Consider the following 25613-nt stretch of genomic DNA (forward strand, 5'->3'; position numbering starts at 1 on the left):
AATGATGTGGCACAGGAATTTGAACACTCTCATGGTAATGAAAGCCAAAAGCCAACTGTAAGGCCATATGCCTTTGTGAGTTTTGACAATTTCTTGCAAAAGACTAAGAAAACTTATAGTGATAAGAAGGTTCAAGACAATTTAGATCAATTGAATCAAGAATTGGTCGGTGTCAAGCAAATTATGTCCAAAAATATTGAAGATCTTTTGTACAGAGGTGACTCTCTAGATAAGATGAGTGATATGAGCGCAACACTAAAGGAATCCTCTAAAAAGTACAGGAAATCCGCCCATAAGATTAATATCGATCTACTTATCAGTCAATACGCCCCATTTGCGCTTGTTGGTCTGTTCCTAGTGTTTCTCATCTGGTGGATTTTCCTTAAATAATTTTATGTACAATAAGTTGGCATGACTTCTATTAGCATTGGTTGATTATACTCAAGATTATTCCAGTCTAAATCCAACAGGTCTTGACAGCATATTTGGCATGTTCTCTTGTTTCCTCTTCATGATCCATCTCAAGACCGATTTTGATATTAAAAGCGAACTTTACCTTCTGAATACCCTTAATCAAACCTTAAAGAAATAGGAAAAATAGGTAATAAAGATGTCTGAGGCTGACGTTGCATTCCGTTCTCTAGTGGATAAATTTCGTTTTGAAAGGGTACTAAACTCAAACCCTCAAACCAAAACCATCTCTTTACTGGGTTTCATCGATGAGAAGTCCGCAATTCTGACAGCAGAGAAGACTCACTTCACATTTGATGAAAATAAGGTTGGCTCTCAATCCGGTTCTGATGGCATAAATACTCCATTTTTTTACCACTGTGAGAATGAGTACTCATGTACCAATGCCATGCAAGAGTTGAGACAGTTGACATCAAATGATATCTATTATTGGGGGTTAACGGTGCTCAAACAAAACATGGATCATAATCCTACGGCAAGATTAAATTTAATATGGCCTGCTACATCGGTACACATCCGTAAATTTGAGCAACAACAATTACATCTCGTTAGGGAGACTCCAGAGACTTATGAAAAGATCGTCAAACCTTACATCGATGAGATGTACAACCTAGGTAGGTTAAAGTGGGTCTACAACATTTTGTATCAAGGAGCTGAAGCTGATCGTGTAGTCTACAGAGATTTTTTGGAGGATAATAAGCGTGATGGGTTTGTCATCTTACCAGATATGAAATGGGATGGTGTCAATCTAGATGCGCTCTATCTGGTGGCCATCTTCTACAGAGACGATTTAAAATCTATTAGGGATTTAAGACCTGGTGATCGTGATTGGCTCAAGAGCTTAAATACCAAGATTAGAACTATTGTTCCAGGATGTTATAACTACGCTATTCGTGCAGATGAACTGAGAATCTTTGTTCACTACCAACCTTCGTACTACCACTTCCACATTCACATCGTTAATATCAGACACCCTGGACTCAACGATGGAATTGCAGCTGGTAAGGCCATTTTGCTCGATGACGTTATTGAGAATTTGAAATATTTGGGTCCCAACGGCTATATGAACAAGACTTTGACATATGTAATCGGTGATAATCACGATTTGTGGGGAAGAGGCCTAAAAGATGTAGTTGCTAAGCAGTTGGAAGAAGATGGGATTCCCAAAACCCCCAAAATTGTGAATGAATTCACCGAAGATGAAGACCAAGAGTAAAAAAAAAAATCAATACTTTATTTCTTTATAAGCGACGATTATGGTTATGGAATTAAGAATTAGTTTACTTCTAGATACAATTCTTGAACTTGACTTGACTTGAGTTATAGAGTTTTTCTTTCAGCTCACTTACATAGACATCGCGGTCGAAGCTATTTAAGGTATTACTTACCCTTGACTACAACCGAAAAGCCCTTTGTACCAAGGGATTGAGAACTTAAGCTTGCCATGCCAGCACCTATCATAACTTCATTGGCGTTAGTAATAGTAAAATGGAAACAGCAGAAGAGTCAAGACAAGTCACAGTCGAACAGGAAAGCCCCCAGAAGGAAGACACGCAGTGGACTACAGGGAGCTTCCACCTCAGTGAAGGGCAAGAAGACCAAGGAAAGAACAGTCTGAATTCAGATGATTATCAGAATGATCAAGAGATGCGTCAAAGATTACCCAAGGGCTACAAGATGATGTCAAATATGGGATACAAAGTCGGTGATGCACTTGGATCCGCAGAACCTAGTGATTACAACAGTGGAACCAGGTTAAAGAGACCACTCCAGCCGCATGATAATGTACCAAAGGCCAAGAGGAGAAGCAAAAGTTCAAATGGAAAGCAAGATTTGGAAGAAGAGTATCGTCAACTGAATAGTAATAGACAAGGTGATAAGAGAAAGATGGATATTTGGCGCCATATGCAAAAAATAGCCTTCGAAATGAGCGGTGATGCAGATGTGTGTCTCCCAGACTCAGACCCAAGAGATTTCAATATCCTTTGGAGGCCCTACGTGAGGGAGATAAATCATTGGGAAAGACCAGAACCCCTTGTGGAAGAACCTGCTGATGACGAACCGAATAATGATGATGAAACCTCTTCAAATGATGATAATATTAATACTGATACCAATAATAGTAATGGTAATAATCAAGAGACTCAGGATCGGAGCATTGAAATCGAGTCCATGCCAGAGGACTGCAGTGATTGTGAAGACGAAGAGTTGAACCTGCTTTATGAGATGGGAATAGATGAGAGAATTATCAAGTTGCACATCTTTCTACGGTGTGAACTTTACTACTGTTACTACTGCGGGATTCAATTCGAAGATGAAAGAGATCTGCATGCTAATTGCCCAGGTCTCACAGAAGAAGAACATTAGTCCGATCGCCTTTATTTAAAAGATACCCTGTATAGTATTCTTGTATTCATCAACATCCATTCTTCTAAAAGCGTTTACGAACTGAAAAATCACATTGATAATCAAGGTACCTATATAAAAGCGGGAATCATTGGCAAGAGATTGTTAGAGGGACATATCCAGGATGTTAAGTCAAAGTGAATTTGCACCAGATACCCCTGCCAATATTCTTTCAAGAGGTCATGTTCGTTCATCATCTACATCTCTAATATCAGATGCAATGTCTTCAGGTAATAACAATGATGATGAATTGTCCAAAGTACAAATATATGCAGATTTAACCCAATACGAAGAGAAACTGGCGGCATTAGTAGAATCTGTGGATAATTTTAAACCGGATGTTAAAATTGTTCATGAATTAATTGAGGTCGATAAGAGCCTTTACAAGAGCTTAGATTCATTCGCAGAGTACGATAGAATAGACTCTGAATTGAACAGACTAGATAAGGAATCTAATGAGTTAGATCGTAAGACTAAGGAAGTCCTAGAGACTTTAAGTGAATGTTATGAAATGTTGAATGGTCTGCCGATGTTAGAACAGGTTGAATTTGAAAAGCAGTCAATATTAAAACAGAGATCAAAGGTAAATTCAAGTGTATTACTAAATTATGCTACGAAACTTTCCAAATTTACAAAGATACCACCGACTTTTGATAAAGGTACAATTGGACCCAACAATTTTGTATGGCCAGCAGAAGATGCCTTGAGGAGAGGTATGTTGGCCATAGCGTCCTTGCACAGTAAAGAAATGACAAGGATTCCGGGTGAACCAGAAGAAGAAGAAGCAGATGCAACAGAAAAGCAGGGTTCAGGAGATAAAAATGGTAAAGAAGGCGAAGAAACCAAAACTGGAGAAAGACCTGCTTCCCCAGGTGCACATGGAAATGAAAGGAGACAATCTTTTGTATTTACGGAAAATCCTACAGAAACAGCTAATGCAGATAATAATGATGAGCCTGATGATGAGGCATTGGATCTGGATTTAGATCTCTTCAAGCCAGACGAGTTCTAAGAAAGAGAGGGAAAAAAAAAAAAAAAATATACACATTTTGTAATTCTAATCCTTTTTATCGCCAGAAAGAGTGGTTTTTGGCGAATAATTTTCAAAACTCATTTTCTTTGCATTATTTGGCATGGTGATTTCTTCCTTAAAATCTTGGAAAGCTTTCAATAGATTTTGTTCTTCAATTTCAAGACCTTTTTCATTTCTCCAATCGTTATAGTCTTGCAAAAATTCTGCCCATTCTTTCTTAGCGTTTCCAACGTAAGTCTTATCCACTGGTGGGATCCCCATTGAAATATCCATTTCACTAGAGTTCTCCTTTTCAAAAGCTTGTTTATCAGCAAGTATATCACCTAAAGAAGATGATTTTTTGGCTATATCGTTTTCAACACTTCTCCTCTTAGCTTCCTTTGGTTGCTTAGAAGTACAGAATGCAATAACAGATTTAGCATAGGGTCCTCTGAACAAAAAGAACGTTAGGGCAATCCCCAAATGTAAAACGAAATAGACTGATCCCCAAGCATATATGGATTCTTTGAAACCAAGTACGATGAAAGGTTGCACCATGTAACCAAATGTAATCTTGGTAACGTAAAAGCAGACAACGTCATAAATCCATTTGTAGGAGACTGGCGTAATACCATCTTCGGCCAAGAAAATAGGTCTTAGATGACGTCTAAAGAATTTACCACAAGTTTGACAGAGAGCACCAGTAGCAAAAGTCAAATAGTAACCGGGTCTAGTACCATGCCAAAATGCTGAAGTTAAAAATGTAAACATGGTAGAGCGAAATCCTGGCTTCTTACCTTTTCTAGCGACCCTCAAATAAACGTAGTATTTTAACCATTTGTTTGTATTCATATTCCAAGCCTCTAAAGTTTCATGACAATTTTGGCCCATTTCCATACCCCAAATACTGATGTTCTGAACACGATTCCATTTAGTTTTTTGGGTCTTCGAATCGTATCCATTGTAACCTAATCCACACAGAATACATGAGGCCTCTGCAATAGTCCAAGCAGCATAGTATTTGAATCGATAAGTAAGCCCCAAGAAAAAGAAGTAGTGGATTTTGAAGAAAAAGGATTTGGAACCGAATTCTGGCTTGAACATATAGCTGGTAGTTATGTAGCTGGGTGACACCATGCTCAATGCAATCCATCCTAAACCTTGCAATGCCTTCCACAATGCCAAACAATCGTTCTTGGGAGTTTGTTTCTTCCCATTTTTGAACCTCTTTGTTGGTGGTAAATCGTCATAAAGAGATCCATCCAACCATCTATCAAAATCTGCGAAATCAAAACTTGGTCCTGTTAACAGAGTTGGATAGAAATATGCAAATGCCATAAATTTTAAGAAAGATGGATGTTTCTTAACCGCACGTAATTTTTGATATTCCGTCAAATCTTCAAACTTGTGGTCCTTTGAATAAGATCCATCGTAATATGACCAAGCAAATGCTGTCAATTTCATTACTAAGACCATTTGAGACCCGGTAATATCAATAGCTTCTGGACCTTCGCTGTCATAGAATTGTGCACTAAAATGGTTTAAGGCCAAATGACCCATGACGAATCCAAAATTCACAAAGGGCATAAATCTGGACTTGTAAAATCTGCTAATCAAATACGTGAAAGTCGTACTGATAAATAGTGTCTGGAAACCTTGATAAAGGTTTAAGACACCAAATAAATAGAACATGGAAACAGATGTAATAAAGAAGCATTTCAAATTCACCTTATTGTCAGGAATTCTCCTCAGGAAAAGATTGAATACAAATGATCCCAACAAGCATGTAGCATACCTTAAAATGAAATTGCTAATACCAAATCTTTCCGCCAAGACAGTGATACCTGTATCTACCGGATTGTACATCATTCAATAAGAAAGAAACTGTAATTTAACGCATCAATTGATGAAGACAACCAGATCACAAATTTCTATTTGACTCTTTTACCTTCTTGTTTATTTTGATGTTGGGTGATTCCAGGTCAAACCTGACTTAACTTCGGTGGACTATTAAATATCTATCAAATAGAATGTGAAAAATTTCAACCACTAAAAAGAACAATTCGAAGTAAGATCGTTAATTCAACCTATTGAAGTTTCTCACTTTTGAGATTTGATGGGTGCAAATGACTAAATGACCTCAGATTTCTGTACAAGATTTCTTTGTAATTTTCCATCTGTATAGAACACCCGAGAGCAAACTTATATAAGTAGGGGCTTGTATTTCACTCTTGATCTTCTACTCTTCGGTTTCAATACCTACCCAACTGAAAACAATGCTTTCAACTGTATCCAAAGGAAGCTCACTATTACCCAGAGTTTGGGCCAACAGGGCAACATGGTCTGGTTTGCGTTACTCATCTAGCTCATCTAGCTCATCTCCCACAGCCGTTGTGTTCATGAACATGGGGGGTCCTTCTACTGTTAAAGAGACTTATGACTTTTTGTATGAACTATTCTCTGATAACGATTTGATCCCTATTTCAAAGAACTACCAGAGAACTATTGCAAAATACATTGCTAAATTTCGTACCCCTAAGATTGAAGCTCAGTACAGTGAAATTGGCGGTGGCTCACCCATTAGAAAATGGTCAGAGTACCAGTCTGCTGAAGTGTGTAGAATTATGGACTCGATCTCACCAGAAACTGCCCCTCATAAGCCATATGTTGCCTTCCGTTATGCCAAACCGCTAACCCATGAGACCTACGAAAAATTATTACAAGATGGTGTGAAAAGAGCAGTGGCGTTTACACAATACCCACAATTCTCATATTCAACCACTGGCTCATCTTTGAACGAATTATGGAGAAAGATTAAAGAATTAGATCCTCAAAGAAAGATCACTTGGTCTACCATTGATCGTTGGCCTGATAATGAAGGTTTGACTAGTGCATTTGCTGAAAATATCACGAAAAAATTACAGGAATTTCCTCCAGAGATTAGAGATAAAGTTGTTATTTTGTTCTCTGCTCATTCTTTACCCATGGATGTGATCAATACTGGTGATGCTTACCCAGCCGAAGTTGGCGCTACTGTGCGTAAAGTTATGCATAAATTGAACCTTTCTAACCCTTATAGACTGGTTTGGCAATCCCAGGTGGGTCCTAAACCTTGGTTAGGTGCTCAAACTGCTAATATTGTCGAATTTTTAGCACCCAAGGTGGATGGATTACTATTAGTACCTATTGCCTTTACTTCTGACCACATTGAGACTTTATTTGAATTAGACAATGAGGTCATTGGTGAATCTGAATTTAAACACAAGATTAAAAGATGCGACTCTCTAAACGATAATAAGACTTTTATTCAAGGTATGGCTGAATTAATGAAGAATCATTTACACAGCTCTGACTTGTACTCCAACCAACTGGCCCTAGATTTCGCACTAGGTAAATCTAACGATCCTATTAAGGATTTAGATCAAGTCTTTGGAGAGCAAAAGAAAAATTAAATATGCCATTTATAATTATTATAGAAATATTTATATAAATAATTTGATGATGATTACTCCCTTGCGCGAACTATTTTAAAACCTTCGTCTAATGCAGCTGTGATTTTTTCATTCTTGTAAGGTAGAGTGTTCAATACAAATGCGATGTCGCTCCATTGTTTTTGACTTTCACACTTGGATAGCCTACCCAGTAATTTTTCGGTCAGTTGCTTTTGATGCTTTTCCTTATCCACAAACGATAATAGAAATTTGATGATTCTTTTGAAGCCATCCTTGTTCAAATCTTCATCAGCGGATAAATTGCTAAAGATATCGATGAACCCATTGTAAATAGCATTATCCTTAGTGGCCAATTCCGTGAAGAACAATCGACACATATCGCTGACACCTTGATCAGGATTTTCTAAACACTTAGCCATTTGTCCCAGTTGGCCTTTAACTTTGACTTGACCAGCCAAAATTAAAAACGTCACGGTCATCAAACAAGTTCTTTGAACCATTAAATTGCCATCATGCAGCCTCCTGTACAAATAATCCGTATTCTCATCGACTAGATTATTGAAACAAACAGCCATATCACCTAATCCAAGAACTGCATTTGATCGAATAATAGGATCTGAACTTTTTTCCATCACGGTGATTAAAAGCGGTAGACTTTTGGCACAGTAGCTAGAAGAAACACACATGAATTTTTCCAAGCATAGGGCTGCTGTTCTTTGCAATATTGGATCGCTAAACCTTGTGTAATTGGAAACTATTTCTTCAACAATCGGACAGAATTTGTTTAACAATGAATTCTCACCGAATAGTAATTCTTTCTCTTTGATGAAAATAATAGCATCTGCGAAATCATCTTCATTACTTCCACCAATCATTTCTAATTCAGTATCATGGCTTTGATCCACGCTCTTATCCTCCTGTTTGTTGTTTTCTTTCTCTTTACTCTGACGTGTCTCGGCGGCTATTTTTCTCTTCTTGAACTCTGCCTCACAAGATTCCAAATAAACCAAAGTCTTAATGGCAATTTGTCCTACAAGGAAAAGCAACTGACTCAAGGAAACCACACGGGAGGTTGGTGGACCGTTAATTGAATCATCTCCTTCCACTTTACCAAAAGTCATCATGGTTTTTTCTCTTATTAAATCTGTGGCTGCAACATCAGGCCTCGAAGATATTGTAAAAAGAGCATTTAGTGCTTGTTCCAGCATTGGATAACATTCTAAGTCAGTGGTATAAGCTATTATCTTGGCATAAAGCTTTTTGACGACCTCAACTTCTCTATCCTCACTAGTTAGGGGAGTAAATACACTGTGGTCCTTGGGTATCATTCTTTCTAATGCTAAACATGAGTATCGGCAAAGAACTAAATCATGCTCGCCTGTTTCACCAAGGCCCACGTTCAATAGAAAGTCAAGACCTCGAAGAGCGATCTCATGGTTAGCCAATGATATCATCCCCAAAATGATGACTGAACCGTGATATTGCTTCTGTGAGAATTTTACTGCTTGTTCTTTGTCACCACCAGCAGAACTGTAAATGCTCCAAAGTATATTAATCACTTCTTCATCAATCAATTGTTGATTGTACATCATGATCATTAATTGTTCTAACGATGCAATATCGGCGACGGAAGCCCCAATGGTTAATTGGATTAAGTTTTTGGCAATAAAGGAGGATCTTTCTCTATAGTTGAATCCATCAGGAGCTGTTAAAAATAATTGTTCATAACAACTAACCAAGTGAGATGAGATATTGGTTCCTTCATCATTTGTTCCCTTCATCCAAACCAAATGAAGCATTTTCTTAACACCAATTATACTAGGTTCCAATCCGTAGGCGTCCGCTAACACAAAATAATCCATCGTTTCTAAAACTTCATTTCTATTTCGTGAGAAAAGTAAATTGGCTGCAAGTTTTAAGCTTTCATGTATATCCTTGATGAATTCTATTGCATCTTCGTAATAAACAATCAGAAGTTTGAGCTTAAGAACGGCATTTCTATCCATAGAATTCATTACTTCACTTTCCCTTTCAAATTTATGCAATTGATGTTCATTTTCCAATTCATCACCATATAAATGAGAACCCTTGAAGTTAGAATCTGACTCATCCGCCATTTCCTGATCTTCTTCTCGTTCTTCCTGCTCATCTTGCCTTAGAGAAGATTCAATAGCATCTTCTAAGGTTTCCGATTTCCGATTCTTTTCGAAATACTCTTTAAGTTTCCTCTGAGCGGAAGCATGGTATTTTTGCCAAGTGGATAATTTGAGTTGTGTACCGTGCATTGCTCCAAAAGGATGCTTTAATAAAACTTTAGACAGTAATTTAACAGTATTCCTTCGTACTAAGGACGATTTATCTTGCAACGAACAAACCGCCAATTTGGCAAACCTCGATCTGCTCTTATTAAATTTTGAACTAATATCACAAATTTTGATGCATCCCTGAATAGCCTTGGTTCTTACGTAAGGGTTTGAATCTAAGAATCGTTCCTCCAATAGTTCCAGAAGAACTAATATTTGTTGTCTATAATGATCCATTTGCTCGTTATCATTTGTCAAACCAATGATGATATTACCACATGCTTCTACCACAGAACATCTCAGGGTGATGGAACTGTTGTTTAAAAGTCTAATCACCAAAGACATTTGTCGAAGCATAACTTGTGGTGATAACTCCGAAAGTTTTATGAGGAAATTAGAAATAGCCTTTGGGCCAGTGGTATCCTTTGAATTGAAAATACGAGAGCTAATGTCTCTAAGAACCTCTTCAGTCAATTGAGGGTAGTCATAAACGTCATTCAAAGTCTGTAATAATTCTGCATTAAAATTGGATAGATGTAAAAAATAGGTTAAATTTGTCATAATGGCATTTTCGGCACTAGATTCCTGGTTATGGTACTTAACAGACATGGAAATAATTCTTTGTATTAACATTTTCAAAGAGTTCACTTTTACAGCAGGTTCTACCTCTATCAGCAGATATAAGGGTTTCGTGAATAATTCGATGAACATGTTCTTTTCTGCGGTAGTTTGGAAAAGTTTACCCAGATCGATATCGAGTATTTTTAATATAGTTTCGCACATGGATTCTAATTGAACACACGTCCTTTTAAAGAGCTCTACAGCTCCGCTTTTGGCGTTTGATCTTTTAGATCCACCACGTCCTAAGCTTGTTGTTTGCGCAGCTGCGATATGCACATCTTCCTGTAAAAAACATAAGATCACATAAACCAAATAACCATATTCCTCTAAGTGTATTCTCCATTGTGAAAGTAGATCTACTACTTCCAATTGACCAGAATTGTTGTGTAGATTGTTTTTAATTTCAATGGCCAAATTACTCATTGATGACGTTATTAAATAACTTAGTTGTGATTGTAATTTGTTCGACAAGTGTGCAAATCCATGACATAAATCCACCAATGAATCCCATGTCTCTTCATCTGCATCTATCTGTTCAGCAGAGACCGCCAAACGATCAATAACCGTGTTTAACTCATTCGATGGATTTTCCACCGGTGGGAAAGATCTCTTGTCACTAGATTGAAATCTAGTTAAGTATCCTGAAAGACTAAACTCTATCATGTGTATCAAAAATGAAGTTATCTTCTATTTATCCTCGATGATCTTTGAATTTGAGATGTGTGATGAGTGTTTTTGTTTTCGAAATGATAAAGTTATTCCGTGTTTTCGCTGCATTTAAGTCTCCGACTCTTCAATGGAAGAGATCGTGATGGATAAGGTTATAGTAAACACGTTAAGGATCATATTAAAAAGTCTTCGAGATCAACTTTTTAGTTCTTCTACATCTGTTCTAAAAGCATCATAGATGGGAAAAAAAAAAAAAAATGATTTCGCCCGGGATCGAACCGGGGACGTTCTGCGTGTTAAGCAGATGCCATAACCTACTAGACCACGAAACCATATTAGTTGTTGTTGGCGTTGAATATTGATCCTATAATACTTGCCCTTCTTTTATAATATATCAGGAGTTTATATGATATGTTAGCCAAAACTTAATCTGTAAAACCTCTATAGCTAAGGAATACATTAAAGATGCCAGAATTAGTTGGGATTCATGTCAGCTGAAATGGCAATAATATATAAAGAGGTCAAGAACTCAATTAGCGCTAAAATATAGCTTAGTGAAAAGGGAACAAGTTTTTAGAGACTAAATATTCAAGTATTGTTCATCTGATCTGGTATTTCCTCAAATTTTTACAAGTAAACGGACTTCGGTTCATTATACATAATGGTGGGTAAAAAGAAAAAATGATTTCGCCCGGGATCGAACCGGGGACGTTCTGCGTGTTAAGCAGATGCCATAACCTACTAGACCACGAAACCATACTAATTGTTGTTTTGCTTGTAAATATTTGTACTCTTACAACTGAAACATATAATAAACCACAGTCTATTTATTTATAAGAATAAGATGTATTTTAGACTGGACCATATGCGATCTGCGAAGACTGGTTCATTTCATTCAGCTAAATCTCAGATTTTGTTTGGTTTTAAACCCTATTATATATTATTAGTGTGAGAGACATAAGGACACATTAATTAAAATATGTTTATTGTTATCTTAAGGTCCCACACCCAGTAGCTTCATGACATATTACAGCTGTAAGAATATACATATCTGCAATACTACCAAAATTGCTTCACTTCTGGACACATTCACTAATATTCTACAATCCTTTATATACTTTTATTAATGATACAAGTGTTTATTTTGTATCCCACGCGACTTGTCATGAAAAGAGCAAGAATTGTAATCATTCCTCTTAAGATAGCTACCTAGCAGTGGGATCAATTTCACAGTGTATTGGATTATCCCTTCTACTATTCGTCACCCTTCCTAAAGCTATTCAAATCTTGTCATGACTCCGACAGTATAACAAAACAACTTCAAATATAAAAAAGAAAAAGTTAGAAATAATTACAACTAATAAGCGGTTAAGAGATGCTCTTATAGTTATACAGAATGTGTTTTTATTTATTTTAGATGTATAATCAAAGAAACTGTCTTTTAATATCAGTCTGTGTGAGAATACAAACCACTGGGAAAATGCGCAGAAAACACCCAATCAGGCCATTTATGTCAGAAGCGGTTATTCGAGTAGAGAAGCAGGAAGCAATTTGCGTTTTAAAAGCTTTCTTAAAGCATTTTAAGAATAGGATCTACCTCGCGTGGAAGTTCGCTTCACAGAGGAACTATTTTAACCTTCATGGCGTAGGGGAGATACCTAATGGCCAACCGGCAGGATGACTACCAAGAATAATTTTACTATTACCAGAGTGTTTCACTAGAGAGACCCATTCAGCTATTAAGGAAGACGGCGGCATTCGTACCGAAATGCTTCTAATTGTAACGGTAAGTAAATCCCTGACTGCCTATCTCGTGAACTCGATAGAATTCTGGGAAACAGTTATACTTTAGTCGATGCTCGACGTAACTCAGTCTACATTGCAATATAAAGTTGGTCTAAACGATGGTTCTCTAATTTATGCACCTCCTTATCTCTATCTTCATATACGCCCTTAATACTGTATAGAAGACGTAAAAAGTCACCAACAGTGGCGGTAAATGTATGCCCTTTTAAAAGGTGTCTCTGTTTTATCTTAAGATAGTTGCCATGACAACAAACTGATCTTTTTCAAACTCCGATTCAATCTCTATGTGTAGATCAGTTAATTCGTACGGAGAAAAAATAAGAATGTTAACGTAAATCATTCTTGTCAGGAATCACTCACGTTAATTATGTTAAAGGATCACTTGTTACCTCGGAAGATCATTTCTAGAGTTTGCTTTTTTTCTCTTTTTCTTTTTTCTTTCTGTAATAAAACCTTGTTTATTTTGAACAGCCGTGACGATAACTGAACATTAACATATATATACATATATATTTACATTTACAATATATGCAACTAGTAGAAATGAAATGAAATGAAATGAAATAAAGGGAAATGAAATAAAACAGATCTATCTTACTTTTCAAACGTGGTGATGATGGATTGTGTTGTAGGGATAAAATAAAATAAAATAAAATCCTCAAACAAAAACAAAAAAAAAAAAAAAAAAAAAAAAAAAAAAATGTAAAGCCATGTTAACCATACCAAGCACCAGGATAATAAATTCTTATCATGAACTCTATGAGATTTGAAGAGAAACTATGCCGGACTGAGGGATGGGTGATGTTAAATTAAGAGGAAAAAAAAACAACTTGAAACTGGAGGAAATGCTTAAATAGTTGGAGGGAAACCAGCACCATCACAACTTTTTTCGAAGACTCAATTATGAGGACAGTTGTAGAAACAATAAGAGTTTGAAAATGTTTGATAATCCATATCCTTAGGTTTTATGTTTTCTACCGAGGTTGAACATCTTGGATAACTCGCCATCTTATTCTGAGTCACTACTTCACCACTGTCATTACCAATAAGATTATTATTAGAAGATGAAGAATTTGCCGAATTTGACGATACCAACCTATGTATGGCTCCAGGTGTAATTAACGTCTCTGCAGAAGTATTTCTCGGAGCCGAACTGCTGTTAAAATGTACATCTCCGCCGGTATCAGTAACGATGCTTTGAACGTCGTCAAAAGTATCTTCATCAGCTAAGTTCCTCAAAGTCATTCCAATGTCCGTTAGTGTATAATGATTTATTGGTAGATCCGAGTTTAATTCTAATGAGGATAATGAATTTGCAGAAGAGTAACGATAATATCCTGCATTGTCCATAAGATTCAAATCCTCAGAAGGTGAAGATACACTAGAGTACGAGGAAGTAGAGTCAGATACTGAACGAGCATCGGGTACATCTACATTGGTACTGATATCCAATGGACCCTCGGTCTCAATAGGACTTGGTACTTCCATATCGTTATCATTTTCGTATTCGGAATTTAATAAAATTTCATTCATCTTTGCCGGTCTAAGTAATGAAGTATCATTGTGATAAAGATGCCTTAATGGTGACGTATTAAAATAATCCGTATCTTCGCTGAATCTTCTGACTTCACTAGGCTTAGCTCCAGAAGTGAAAGGTCTATGACTATGTGATAAAGTAGTAGTCACTAAGAAATCTCTAGCGAACATGTTTCCTCTATTTGTACTCAATTCATTTCTTTTATTTGCAGCTGCGGCTTCAGAAGTTGCTACGGCTGCTCTTTCTTCATCCAAATCTTTTTTACTCTGTGTGGTGACAACCAATTTCATCTGATAATTTTCGTAATTATTATTATCATAAAAGGTTTCACCATTAACATCATAACGACAACAAAGGTTGACATCCAGTGGACATAATGTAGTCGTTAATGCAGGATTATAATAAAGTAAATTTCTCATTTGCAGGGAATATTTTAAAACGTTAAGATCAATAACAAATTTAAATTCATCTAATTTATCTGTAATTGATCTGTGGTAAGTTGCCGTAACGTAATGAATATCCTTCCAATTGTTAAAAGTGAGTTTAATTTCAATAAATTTCTCAAAATTTAGATTGTTGACATAGATTAGGCCTAAAACCTTACCGAATTCATTATTGATCTGTTCCAGGGAATGCAGTCTTATATTTGAACCTTGTAAATAATCAAACAATTGTGGCTCCAATTGTCCATTATCCTTCTTTTTGATGAATGGATTTGCATCAGCGGCTCTAAAAGGTATAACGTTCGATTGTAAGTATTGCCAATCTACCACTTCAAATTGATGGGGACGATTTTTATCTAAAATTTCATGTTTATGGTGATAATGTTTTTGATCTTCTTCTTCATATTCATATTCATCTTCATCTTCATCTTCATCTTCTATACCTGAATCAGAATCGTAATCCAAATGGAATCGGGATAATAAAAAATCCTTTTTGTTTTTATTACTATTATTACCAATTTTTCTTTTATTCGTTAATAAACTGGGTAAAAGGGTAAGATTATTGAACCACAATTCATCACGTTCATCATCAAAACCTTCTTCGTCATCACTCGCGGGAATTATAGGTTTTAACTGAGGTGAACTCTCTGTTGAAATAGAAATCGGTTCAGCTGCAGAATCGAATTTCTTAACTGTAGTCAACTCTGCAGCAAATCTAACGTTCTTTGAAGATGAGGAGGTTGTCGAAGATGCAGCAATTGATGATGAATCAGAACGACTCAATTTCAATGATGATTTTAACTGTCTAATGGCCACCCGAGTTGGAGGTGGTGGCGAAAATGGACTAACACTGCTCTCCAGGCTTGGTGGGGGACTTGGAGTCCTACTACCTTCAGTCATTAATCTCGCTCTTTCTTTATTACTTTGCGCGGCTTCTAGAAAAATTAACACAGACCCCTCTATTGTTCCTTATCAACCAAACAAAAGATAAAAAGAAACAAAAATGCACCCTTAATTCAAAGGTCGTAAGTACAGCGCTTGACTATAATCCTAATCAATCAATGAAATGAAATGAAATGCACGGAAAAGAGCACAATTCCTTTTTTTTTTTTTTTAATATTATTAATATGCTTTGGTATATTTCGATCTTTTCTTAATATCCGGTTTTTCTTGCCTGTCTGTCCTACACCGATACGTGAGCTTCTCCGCCTTGTTGCGATGACTATCTTCTATCTTCTACTATGAGTACTAACGATCTGCAAAGACCTTCAAAGATACACGCCAAACAGAAAAAAATTGGTCGTAGCAACAGAAACAAAAAAACAAAAGACAAAGGATACCTGAATTCGATTTGCCCTGATGTAATGTGTGTGGAAATTTTAGAGGCTATTTCACTAATCCTTTGAAGACCTTATAATGGAAATATATTAAAACAACACAAAAAAAGAAAAAAAAAATTCTATGCTTTTAGTTCCTCTACTAATACTTTTCCCGTTGGAACTTCGTATTATGCTGATGTTTTGACAAAGGTCAGTACCTCGTTATTCGTTATCGTTATCGTAATCGTAATCGTAGTCGCGACTGGTTTTGTCTCCCTGATTTAAGCTTTTCTCCCTTCTATATATCAGTATTGGCGGGTTAATGATTCAGCTGCTATAACAGTCGTTAATGTCTCTACCCGCTGAAGCAGTCTATGCAAGAGTCACAAGGGCAGGTAAGAAAAGTGTGACAAGCAATTCGATGGCCCAGAAGAAATGAGAAAGAGAAAGGAAGAAATAACGAAGATTACAATAGAATGGAGGAGAATTTAAGAAGGAACAGGTAATAAATGAAAGGGAATTGGAAGGATCACTCCATTTTAGCCATGGTTTTTATACGGCTGATTTTGGATCGATACCTAATTAAATTAAATTAAATTAATCGCTTGTACTACTAAGCTTTGATAAAAATCTTTAGTACCGTATTGCAAAACACAATAGAAGTCTAAGAAATTCTGCACGTAAGGGGCGCGAAAAAGATAATAATTAGGTTATTAGCCCACCCAGAAAAATACGCAGGGGGGTGGGGATGCAGGGGATTTATTGATCGATTCTTTGATTCAAGGATTAGCGCTACCGCCGCAGGAATTGTCGTATGACAGCGTAACGTAGTGTAACATAATGCGGCTAACTTAATGCTGTGAGGTGGGGTAGAAATGGAGAAAATTTTATATCGCACAGAAACCCTCGGAGTACCCGGAAGCCTTCTGGGGCTTACTGTGTGAAACAAAGGGGTGTCTGGAATGGACATACTGTCTTACGACTTATGTGGTCTCACATTTTTCTTTTTCTTTTATCATGCGGGTATTTTTATGCGTGTTTACCATTCATACCGTATTGTCTTTTGTGGAGGTTGGTCCAGCTTTTTAAGGGGCAGGGACCTAGAGGCCAGCGTAGAAGGTGTGTACCTACTTTAGGGGGCCAAAAACGAGTCGTTTCGAGTTTGAGTCGTATAAGCTCTTTAGATGCTGTGTCACATTAAACTGCATAACGCTACCCCACATTAACACAGGAATGCAGGGTCGGAGTCACACAGAAACAATCGTAGACCGTGGGGAAGGAGTGGGACTACAGGAAAGTATTTGATTGGCACTCCTACTTGCTCACATTGTGTGGAAGGCATCTAGACCCTTCTCTTCATTTGCTTCTAAGGGAACATTTCAGTGGTACTATACGATGTGCAGCCGCTGTCTTTTGCGGGGTTTTAAAGCGCGTCTTGAAGCTACGTTTGTTTCATAAGGCTTCCTTATCTTATCGGGCGGGTGACTCCGACCAGATCTCAGGATAGCTACATACGTATATATAAACATAAGACACTGTCGAGATCACAGATCCGATCTCTCTTTCCCTTTTCTCCTTTTCAGAATGTGTCAGTTTGGGTCGCTTTCTACGATACAATTATATTTCTTGATATGGTAATGCTATTAGATGGACGTGTTAGTATATAAAGACGGAATAAAAGAAAAAAATAAAAAATTGAGATGAGACTAAAAGTTCTATTATGACAACAACAAGTTAAAAGAAGGAGCGTCTGATTGTGAAATGTCATTTGATAGACCCGAAGTGTATAGTGCCCCCGTTTTACAAGGAGACTCGCCCAACGATGATGATAATACCGAAATCATTAAATCATTTAAAGATTTTATATTAGAGTTCCGTCTAGATTCACATTTTCTCTATAGAGATCAACTGAGAAATAATTTACTGGTTAAAAGATATTCGTTAACAGTTGCTACTGAACATTTGATTGGTTATAATGAAGATCTCTATAAAAAACTATCAGATGAACCATCGGATGTTGTGCCGTTATTTGAAAGTGCAATTACACAGGTTGCAAAGAGAATTGCAATTCTAAGTAAAAGTGGTTCAGAAAATAGTAATAGCAGTAATGATGAATTACCAGATGAATTAGAAACGACACGTCTATTCCCAACTTTCCAATTAATACTTAACAGTGGAGCTACCCAAACTTCTCTAAGACAGTTAGATTCTGAACATGTTTCAAAGATTGTAAGGTTATCAGGTATTATAATATCAGCATCAGTTTTAACGTCAAGGGCCACGTATTTATCACTAATGTGTCGTAATTGCCGTCATACTACTTCGATGCGCATTAATAATTTTAATTCAATTAGTGGCAATAATGTTACTTTACCTCATTCATGTCTTTCTAATTCTCAAACTGAAAATAGCGGTAATAGTAGTGCATTGGTTGGATCTACAGATGATGAAGGCAGAAAGAATTGTGGACCTGATCCATATCTAATCGTTCATGAATCATCACAATTTATTGATCAACAATTCCTCAAATTACAGGAAGTTCCAGAATCTGTACCTGTTGGTGAAATGCCTCGTAATATTTTAATGACTTGTGATCGATATTTGACTAATCGTGTAATACCAGGTACAAGAGTCACAATTGTGGGTATTTACTCCATCTACCAATCTAAAAACAGAACCGCTGGCGGTGGTGGTGGTGGTGGTGTCGCCATTAGAAATCCTTACGTTAAAGTACTCGGTATTCAAACTGATGTGGAAACTTCGAGTATTTGGAATACAATGACGATGTTTTCTGAAGAAGAAGAAGAAGAATTTTTACAATTGAGTAGAAGACCTGATCTTTATGAATTATTTGCCAATTCTATTGCACCTTCCATTTATGGATCAAACGATATTAAAAAGGCTATTGTATGTCTATTATTAGGTGGTTCTAAAAAATTATTACCTGATGGTATGAGACTTAGAGGTGATGTTAACATTCTTCTATTAGGTGATCCTGGTACTGCAAAATCTCAATTGTTAAAATTTGTAGAAAAAGTTTCGCCAATTTCAGTTTATACTTCGGGTAAAGGTTCTTCAGCCGCTGGTTTAACAGCAAGTGTTCAAAGAGATCCTATAACAAGAGATTTTTACCTTGAAGGTGGTGCGATGGTTCTTGCAGATGGTGGTGTTGTATGTATTGATGAATTTGATAAAATGAGAGATGAAGATCGTGTTGCAATTCATGAAGCTATGGAACAACAAACTATCTCTATTGCTAAAGCTGGTATTACTACGGTGTTAAATTCAAGAACAAGTGTTTTAGCAGCTGCAAATCCAATATATGGTAGATATGATGACTTAAAATCGCCTGGTGAAAATATCGATTTTCAAACTACAATTTTATCACGTTTTGATATGATTTTTATTGTTAAGGATGATCATAATGAAATGCGTGATATTTCAATTGCTAATCATGTTATGAATATTCATACCGGTAGATCTACTCAAAATGATGACGAATTAGAAAATGCAGGTTTAGAATTCAGTATTGATAAAATGAAAAGGTATATCACTTATTGTCGATCAAAATGTGCACCACGTCTTTCAGCTTCTGCCGCCGAGAAATTATCATCACAATTCGTTAATATCAGAAAGCAGCTTCTTATCAATGAGTTAGAATCCACTGAAAGGTCTTCTATTCCCATTACGGTTCGTCAATTAGAAGCTATTATCAGAATCACAGAATCATTAGCAAAATTAGAATTAAGTCCAGTGGCACATGAAAAGCATGTAGATGAAGCTATACGATTGTTTCAAGCATCTACTATGGATGCCGCTTCACAAGATCCTATTGGTGGATTGAATACTCCAAATGGTATTGCTGAAGTACGTCGTATTGAACAAGAATTAAAGAGACGTCTACCAATTGGTTGGTCAACATCGTATCAAACTCTGAGAAGAGAATTTGTTGATACAAATAGATTCTCTCAAATGGCCCTAGATAAGGCTTTGTATTCTTTAGAAAGGATAGAAACCATCCAGTTAAGATACCACGGTCAAAATATTTTCAGGAGTGGTGTGTAGAATAACTCTTTCATATGTACATTTAGATATTTGTATACAATGGTAAACATCGTTCTTTTTTACAATGTCCGTGTTGTTAGAATGAAGGGAAAAAAAAATCTTAAAAGGATCGGTGATGACGAACTAACAATTAAATGAGATAACAATACAACTCTTCAAACACCATGAGTTCTGTACTGGCAGACCGTCCTAAATCAGAGCTAACAGCAGAAGAGTTAGAGCAGTTAGAAGAGTTTGAATTTAAAAATGGTCCACTTTCTCTTATAAATGATTCTGTAACTACAAAGAATCCAGTGATCATTTCACTGAGGAATAATCACAAGATTATTGCAAGAGTAAAAGCATTTGATAGGCATTGTAATATGATTTTAGAAAATGTAAAGGAATTATGGACTGAAAAAAAGGGTAAAAGAGTCGTCAATAAGGAAAGATTTATTAGTAAACTTTTCCTTAGAGGGGATTCTGTAATTGTTATATTAAAGGCACCGGTTCAATAAAAAAATTTTATAATGATGTACAATAGGTTTTACACATATTTAATGTATTATTCATATTTTATATTTTAATTATCGATCATTTGAAACTTTTCAAAGGATCAACTTTACCGCGTTTTTGAACTTTACCCTTCTTTGCCCTCTTCTTACCATTCTTATGGAAAGGAACAAACCCAATTTGAGGTGATTTACCTTCTCTTAATGGTTCAGGTAAAAGGTAATCGGGAACTCTTTTCAAATGCTGTTGTACACGAGCGGGATGCAATTCTTTATCATGTCTTAAACTTTGTAATTCTTGTGGATTTTCTTCAAAATGTCTTTTCAATTTATCACTCATGAGTAATTCTTGTTTTAATTCTTTAATTCTTGCTTCACGCACCGCCACTTGAGTCACAGCACGGAATCCGTCTTCCATTCTATAACGGAATCCCTCTACTTGTTTTTTATCAAAAGAATATGGTAACATCTCTAATCCCAATTTACTTTGTTGTTTAATAATACGTGAAAGTATTTTTTCGTCCTTAATGGCAGTAGTGCACATAGATGGTTTATGCTTACCGTATTCCTTACGAGGAACTACAAATGAAATAGCAGTACCAGATTTACCAGCACGAGCTGTTCTACCAACTCTATGCACGTAAGATTTAGCTGTCGTCGGTAAATCAAAATTTAAGACACAGGAAACATTTTTGAAATCTACACCACGAGATACACCATATTCCCTATTTTTTTTGGATCCATGTTTGGATTTATTTTGAGATTCTGTGTTTCCATCATCACGTCCTTCTTCATGCGCTAATTCTTCTTCTTCTTCCTTAATATAATCAGTGTCATCTGTTGCAATTAAAATGTGGAAAAGATTTTTGTTAAATTGATCCACGATATGTTGTCTTGAATTTATTGGCAATTCACTGTTTAAGATACTCGATTTAATACCAAATTGTTCCAAAACTAATTTCAATTTGTACCCTCTATCGATATTATTGACAAATACTAAAGTTTTACCTCTAATAAGCGCCAATTTGAATATAACATAACATAACAGAAATTTATCGAATTCCGTGGTTTTAACGTAGTATTGTGCTAGTTTTTTCTGATCTCTTGATATTTCATCATCATTAAATTTCAAGATGGCTGGGAATCGACAAAATTGTTGTTTCAAGTTTTGAATATCATCGTTAAGAGTAGCACTCATTAAAAATGTCTGTAAGTTCTTCTTCAGAGGAAGATATTGAGCAATCTTTGTCAAGTCTTCTTCATATCCAAATGTCAACACTAAATCAACCTCATCAATCACTAAAAATTTTAACTCATCCAGTGAAATAGCTTCAGTATTAGTCTCCAGAAGGGTTACAAGCTTACCAGGGGTAGCAACGATAATTTCTGGTTTCTCCAACAAAAGTGTATTAAGCACTGAGTTCGATATATCGGAGGATACATTTAAAGATCTAATATCTTTGGAGCAATAAAGGGTCATTTTCTCTAAGACACTGTACACCTGATTTGCTAATTCCTTGGTAGGCACAAGCACTATCCCCAAAGTTTGATTTTGATCATTCTCATCTTGCAATGATTCCTTGTAGTTCAAAATGGTTTGAATCACAGGTATTAAATATGCCAAAGTCTTACCTGAACCTGTAGCAGCTTTAGCAATAATATCTCTTTTTTGTTGAAGTGCTAATGGTATAGCATGCGATTGAATCAACGTTGGATGCAAGAAACCATTACGTTTGACTGCCTGGAGCAATCTAGGATCTAATTGAAGAGATTCAAATGAAGTAGAATCATCGATGTAAGCTTCAGAGGCCTGTTCCACTTTATTAGAGCTCATGATTCAAGCGCTGATGCTAACTAAATCTTCTGACCAATAACGCTTATCTCATCATTTTAAGAGTTTTCAAATTTAGGCGATGAGATGAGACGAGATGAGCTCTTGGAGATTTTTCAAAAAATTTTCCCCCAACGTGCAACATGATGAATATACCGAATCTTTGGAAAATCAGAAATGTAATTAGCCGCCGAAAGTTTCCAGTTATACCAATCATTAAAAAAGTACACACACACACACACACACACACACATATATATATATATATTTATATACATTAGCACAGCGGAGCCACTAGATCAATACCCATGTTGAGTATTTGTTCGACCCGTCCCTTGAGTGGATTAGAATTACACTCCTCTATTTTGAGTTGGGAAAAATTAACACGAGCTGTGTTTTTCCCGATCGTTATGATACCGCTAATGTCCTCATCATTCTTCTTAAAATCGCCGTTCTTATTCATCAAAAGGGTAAATGAATCACCGAATTGTTCTTGAAATAATTTGGATATTTGTTTGATCTTCCATACGGGGTCCTGCTGTATTAATTCTTCCACATTTTGATGATTATGATTATCACAAGATCGGCTTGTCAATTTAACACTAGCAGGTGCAGAATCAACACTCATTAGAATGGCTACAACTGAGTCTGCAACTGCATCACTTATCAGACCTTGTGTCCATTCTAAAGTCGCCGAGTTATCAACAACGGTCAATTTAATGTCACTCATGATTTGAAGTACCAATTTATTTTCACTGCCATTAGAAACCTCAGAATCCTCTTGCTTGAGCATGTTAGTAACATTGGAAGGATCTTCTAATACTTCAATGTCACCGAACATTTGACAAAGATGCCAATATATTAGTTCCTTTTTACAGTCCACATGGACTGTTTGTCTTTCTCTCAAAACAGTAGTTGACAATTTGTTATGGTGTTCTCTTAAATCTGTCAAAGAAACTAAATTTAAATCAAAATTCTTTTCATCAGAGACCAAAATTCCAGATACAACAATTTCTTCTTCTTCGCCACCATTAGGGAGTTCTCTTTCTTCCTGATCGGATTCTCCATTATTCTCAGTCCCATCTAAACTTTCCACTTTAGGTGATTCCCTCTTTACTTCTGTTGTTTCTCCTTTCTGTATTTCATCAACAATGTTACCAACAGCTTTGGCTACTTTAATTCCCTTAAATTCTAAATTCACCTCCACACAATTTCTTGGATTATAGACATGAACTTCTTGATCTGTACCCTTTAATGATGCAAAATTGGATAAAAGTGCGGATTTTAAACGACCCATAGGATTCGATTCACCATGAACAAGAACGATATTTGGTGCACTGATCTTCTCTATAAATTCCAGATTTTCTTGAAAATCTACATGGGCTGCAAATGAAATTTCTTCGATTTGGCATCTTCTTGGTATAGTAATCTCCGGGTTGTTTATTGATGGAATCGTATCAGGTTCAAGCATTAAAAATTTAGCCATTGTACCCTCCACAGAATAACCTGTTATAAGTACAAGGTTTTTGCCTTCAGGGCACCATCTTTCTAAAACTTCTCTAGAAAGACCATTCTGCAACATACCTGGTGATGCTAGCATCACACTGGGACCAAAATCTTGAAATTCGTCTATATTTTTGAGGTAAGATATGTTTTTGAAAACAAATGGATTGGTTTGAGAGTCTCTGAATTTTCTTCTAATGTCATCATTCATCATATTCACATAAGTTTGGAAAACACTCATACATTTTCTTGCTAAATTAGAGGCATAGTAAATCGGTACCTGTCCACCACCTAATTCTTCTGCATGTTGAGACCAATATTCATCCAAAATTAACATTAATTCCTGAGCCCTCCCTAGGGCGAAAACTGGTAAAAGAACACGACCACCTTTAGTAACTGTTGAATGAATTAATTGGGTCAATTTACGTTCACGATTTATACGAGGTTCATGTGTTGCAGTACCAAAGGTTGACTCCACAATAAGTACATCAGAGGGGAATGGTGGAATTTCTGCAGAATTTAAATGACGATCTAATTCACGAGAATAGTCACCAGTAAAAAGCACTCGTAATCCTGCGATTTCAATTTGGAACATAGCAGCACCCAAGACGTGACCAGCATGATAAGCTGTAAATTTAATACCACCAACATCAACTGTAGAATGATAATCTATGGTTTCTATTCTGTCAAAGGATTCTGCTAAATCTTCATCAGTATAAAGATTTTCATCTTTACCTGTAGCAGAATTACCTATACTGGTGACTCTAACGAAATCTCTTAATAACCATCTGTAAATGGCCTTGGTAGGATGGGTCATGAATACTCTTCCTTGGAAATTGGTCTTTTGCATAACATACGGCAGTGAAGCTGCATGATCTACGTGGAAATGTGAAATAAGTAGAATGTCAACTTTAGAAAGATCAAATTCATCATAATATGGTAATGATGCATATCCCTGATATGCAGGATGGACACCTGCATCTAGCATAACGGTTTTATTCTTATACTGTAGCATATGACTTGACCTACCAACTTCATTGCTACCACCTAACGAGAAGAATTTAAAGGAATTATTCCTTGGTTGTTCCATCATTATTTGTGAATTAATTGAGTGAATCGGTTCCTTACGTTTTTAGTTCAGATTGTGTATAAGTCTAATAATCAGTGCCAATCCCAACTGAGTCCCCTGTTGGTAGTTGAAGTTTGAAATACAAAATAAGTAGGAGAAATTTTCGATATCTTGAGGAGGATGTCTGATTACAACAAAGATGGAATAACAACAATAATAATTATAAATGAAAATTATAATTATAATGTGAGGAAGAGGAACTCCAAAAGGGGAAGAGTTTGGGAAATTGTTGTGAGGACAATTCTTGTTAGTAAATAAGTTTTATGAAATTTTTCACAGGTATCGAAAAAATGGGTATAGCTACCTACAGTTCCTTTAAATCCACGAACAACTTTGTATGCTTGTTGTAACATGAACTATTAATCCATAATTAATATAGCTCTTCTGGGCATCTCGATCTCATTTTTTTCAAATCATATAATACGACACGGTACTTATATGAACACATAGAAGTATTACGGCGAAGTATATAGTGGGCATATATGGCATAATAGGTATTATGTATCTGTATATTATCTTATATTTTATAATGTGTCTCTTGATTTTAGTACAACA

At 36.2% G+C, this 25613-nt stretch overlaps 11 protein-coding genes and 2 non-coding genes across 13 annotated transcripts; 6 read left to right on the top strand and 7 right to left on the bottom strand.

The window, feature by feature from the left end:
- Nucleotides 1-610: 610 nt before the first annotated feature.
- On the top strand, nt 611-1687 carry ZYRO0D14146g (uncharacterized protein; the record flags this gene model as incomplete). The annotated part of the gene is made up of 1 exon (XM_002497001.1): nt 611-1687. The coding sequence occupies one exon, from the start codon at nt 611-613 to the stop codon at nt 1685-1687; it is 1077 nt and encodes a 358-aa protein (XP_002497046.1).
- Nucleotides 1688-1959: 272 nt separating this feature from the next.
- On the top strand, nt 1960-2838 carry CMG1 (Cmg1p; the record flags this gene model as incomplete). The annotated part of the gene is made up of 1 exon (XM_002497002.1): nt 1960-2838. The coding sequence occupies one exon, from the start codon at nt 1960-1962 to the stop codon at nt 2836-2838; it is 879 nt and encodes a 292-aa protein (XP_002497047.1).
- A 163-nt stretch (nt 2839-3001) lies between these two features.
- MED4 (Med4p) lies at nt 3002-3889 on the top strand (the record flags this gene model as incomplete). Its single annotated transcript, XM_002497003.1, has 1 exon — nt 3002-3889. The coding sequence occupies one exon, from the start codon at nt 3002-3004 to the stop codon at nt 3887-3889; it is 888 nt and encodes a 295-aa protein (XP_002497048.1).
- A 45-nt stretch (nt 3890-3934) lies between these two features.
- Nucleotides 3935-5758, bottom strand: ALE1 (lysophospholipid acyltransferase; the record flags this gene model as incomplete). Its single annotated transcript, XM_002497004.1, has 1 exon — nt 3935-5758. The coding sequence occupies one exon, from the start codon at nt 5756-5758 to the stop codon at nt 3935-3937; it is 1824 nt and encodes a 607-aa protein (XP_002497049.1).
- A 407-nt stretch (nt 5759-6165) lies between these two features.
- HEM15 (ferrochelatase HEM15) lies at nt 6166-7341 on the top strand (the record flags this gene model as incomplete). Its single annotated transcript, XM_002497005.1, has 1 exon — nt 6166-7341. The coding sequence occupies one exon, from the start codon at nt 6166-6168 to the stop codon at nt 7339-7341; it is 1176 nt and encodes a 391-aa protein (XP_002497050.1).
- A 53-nt stretch (nt 7342-7394) lies between these two features.
- YCS4 (condensin subunit YCS4) lies at nt 7395-10928 on the bottom strand (the record flags this gene model as incomplete). The annotated part of the gene is made up of 1 exon (XM_002497006.1): nt 7395-10928. The coding sequence occupies one exon, from the start codon at nt 10926-10928 to the stop codon at nt 7395-7397; it is 3534 nt and encodes a 1177-aa protein (XP_002497051.1).
- A 264-nt stretch (nt 10929-11192) lies between these two features.
- Nucleotides 11193-11266, bottom strand: ZYRO0D14278r. The gene has a single exon. It is a non-coding gene; the product is annotated as a tRNA-Val (tRNA).
- Nucleotides 11267-11616: 350 nt separating this feature from the next.
- On the bottom strand, nt 11617-11690 carry ZYRO0D14300r. The gene has a single exon. It is a non-coding gene; the product is annotated as a tRNA-Val (tRNA).
- Nucleotides 11691-13637: 1947 nt separating this feature from the next.
- Nucleotides 13638-15620, bottom strand: PIG1 (protein phosphatase regulator PIG1; the record flags this gene model as incomplete). The annotated part of the gene is made up of 1 exon (XM_002497007.1): nt 13638-15620. The coding sequence occupies one exon, from the start codon at nt 15618-15620 to the stop codon at nt 13638-13640; it is 1983 nt and encodes a 660-aa protein (XP_002497052.1).
- A 2180-nt stretch (nt 15621-17800) lies between these two features.
- On the top strand, nt 17801-20104 carry MCM5 (MCM DNA helicase complex subunit MCM5; the record flags this gene model as incomplete). The annotated part of the gene is made up of 1 exon (XM_002497008.1): nt 17801-20104. One exon carries the CDS (start codon nt 17801-17803, stop codon nt 20102-20104), a length of 2304 nt encoding a protein of 767 aa, XP_002497053.1.
- Nucleotides 20105-20268: 164 nt separating this feature from the next.
- Nucleotides 20269-20601, top strand: SMD2 (mRNA splicing protein SMD2; the record flags this gene model as incomplete). Its single annotated transcript, XM_002497009.1, has 1 exon — nt 20269-20601. One exon carries the CDS (start codon nt 20269-20271, stop codon nt 20599-20601), a length of 333 nt encoding a protein of 110 aa, XP_002497054.1.
- A 76-nt stretch (nt 20602-20677) lies between these two features.
- On the bottom strand, nt 20678-22429 carry DBP9 (ATP-dependent DNA/RNA helicase; the record flags this gene model as incomplete). The annotated part of the gene is made up of 1 exon (XM_002497010.1): nt 20678-22429. The coding sequence occupies one exon, from the start codon at nt 22427-22429 to the stop codon at nt 20678-20680; it is 1752 nt and encodes a 583-aa protein (XP_002497055.1).
- Nucleotides 22430-22703: 274 nt separating this feature from the next.
- Nucleotides 22704-25022, bottom strand: YSH1 (cleavage polyadenylation factor subunit YSH1; the record flags this gene model as incomplete). Its single annotated transcript, XM_002497011.1, has 1 exon — nt 22704-25022. The coding sequence occupies one exon, from the start codon at nt 25020-25022 to the stop codon at nt 22704-22706; it is 2319 nt and encodes a 772-aa protein (XP_002497056.1).
- Between the last annotated feature and the right edge of the window lie 591 nt (nt 25023-25613).

Source organism: Zygosaccharomyces rouxii (assembly GCF_000026365.1).
Source record: "Zygosaccharomyces rouxii strain CBS732 chromosome D complete sequence".
Taxonomy (NCBI): domain Eukaryota; kingdom Fungi; phylum Ascomycota; class Saccharomycetes; order Saccharomycetales; family Saccharomycetaceae; genus Zygosaccharomyces; species Zygosaccharomyces rouxii.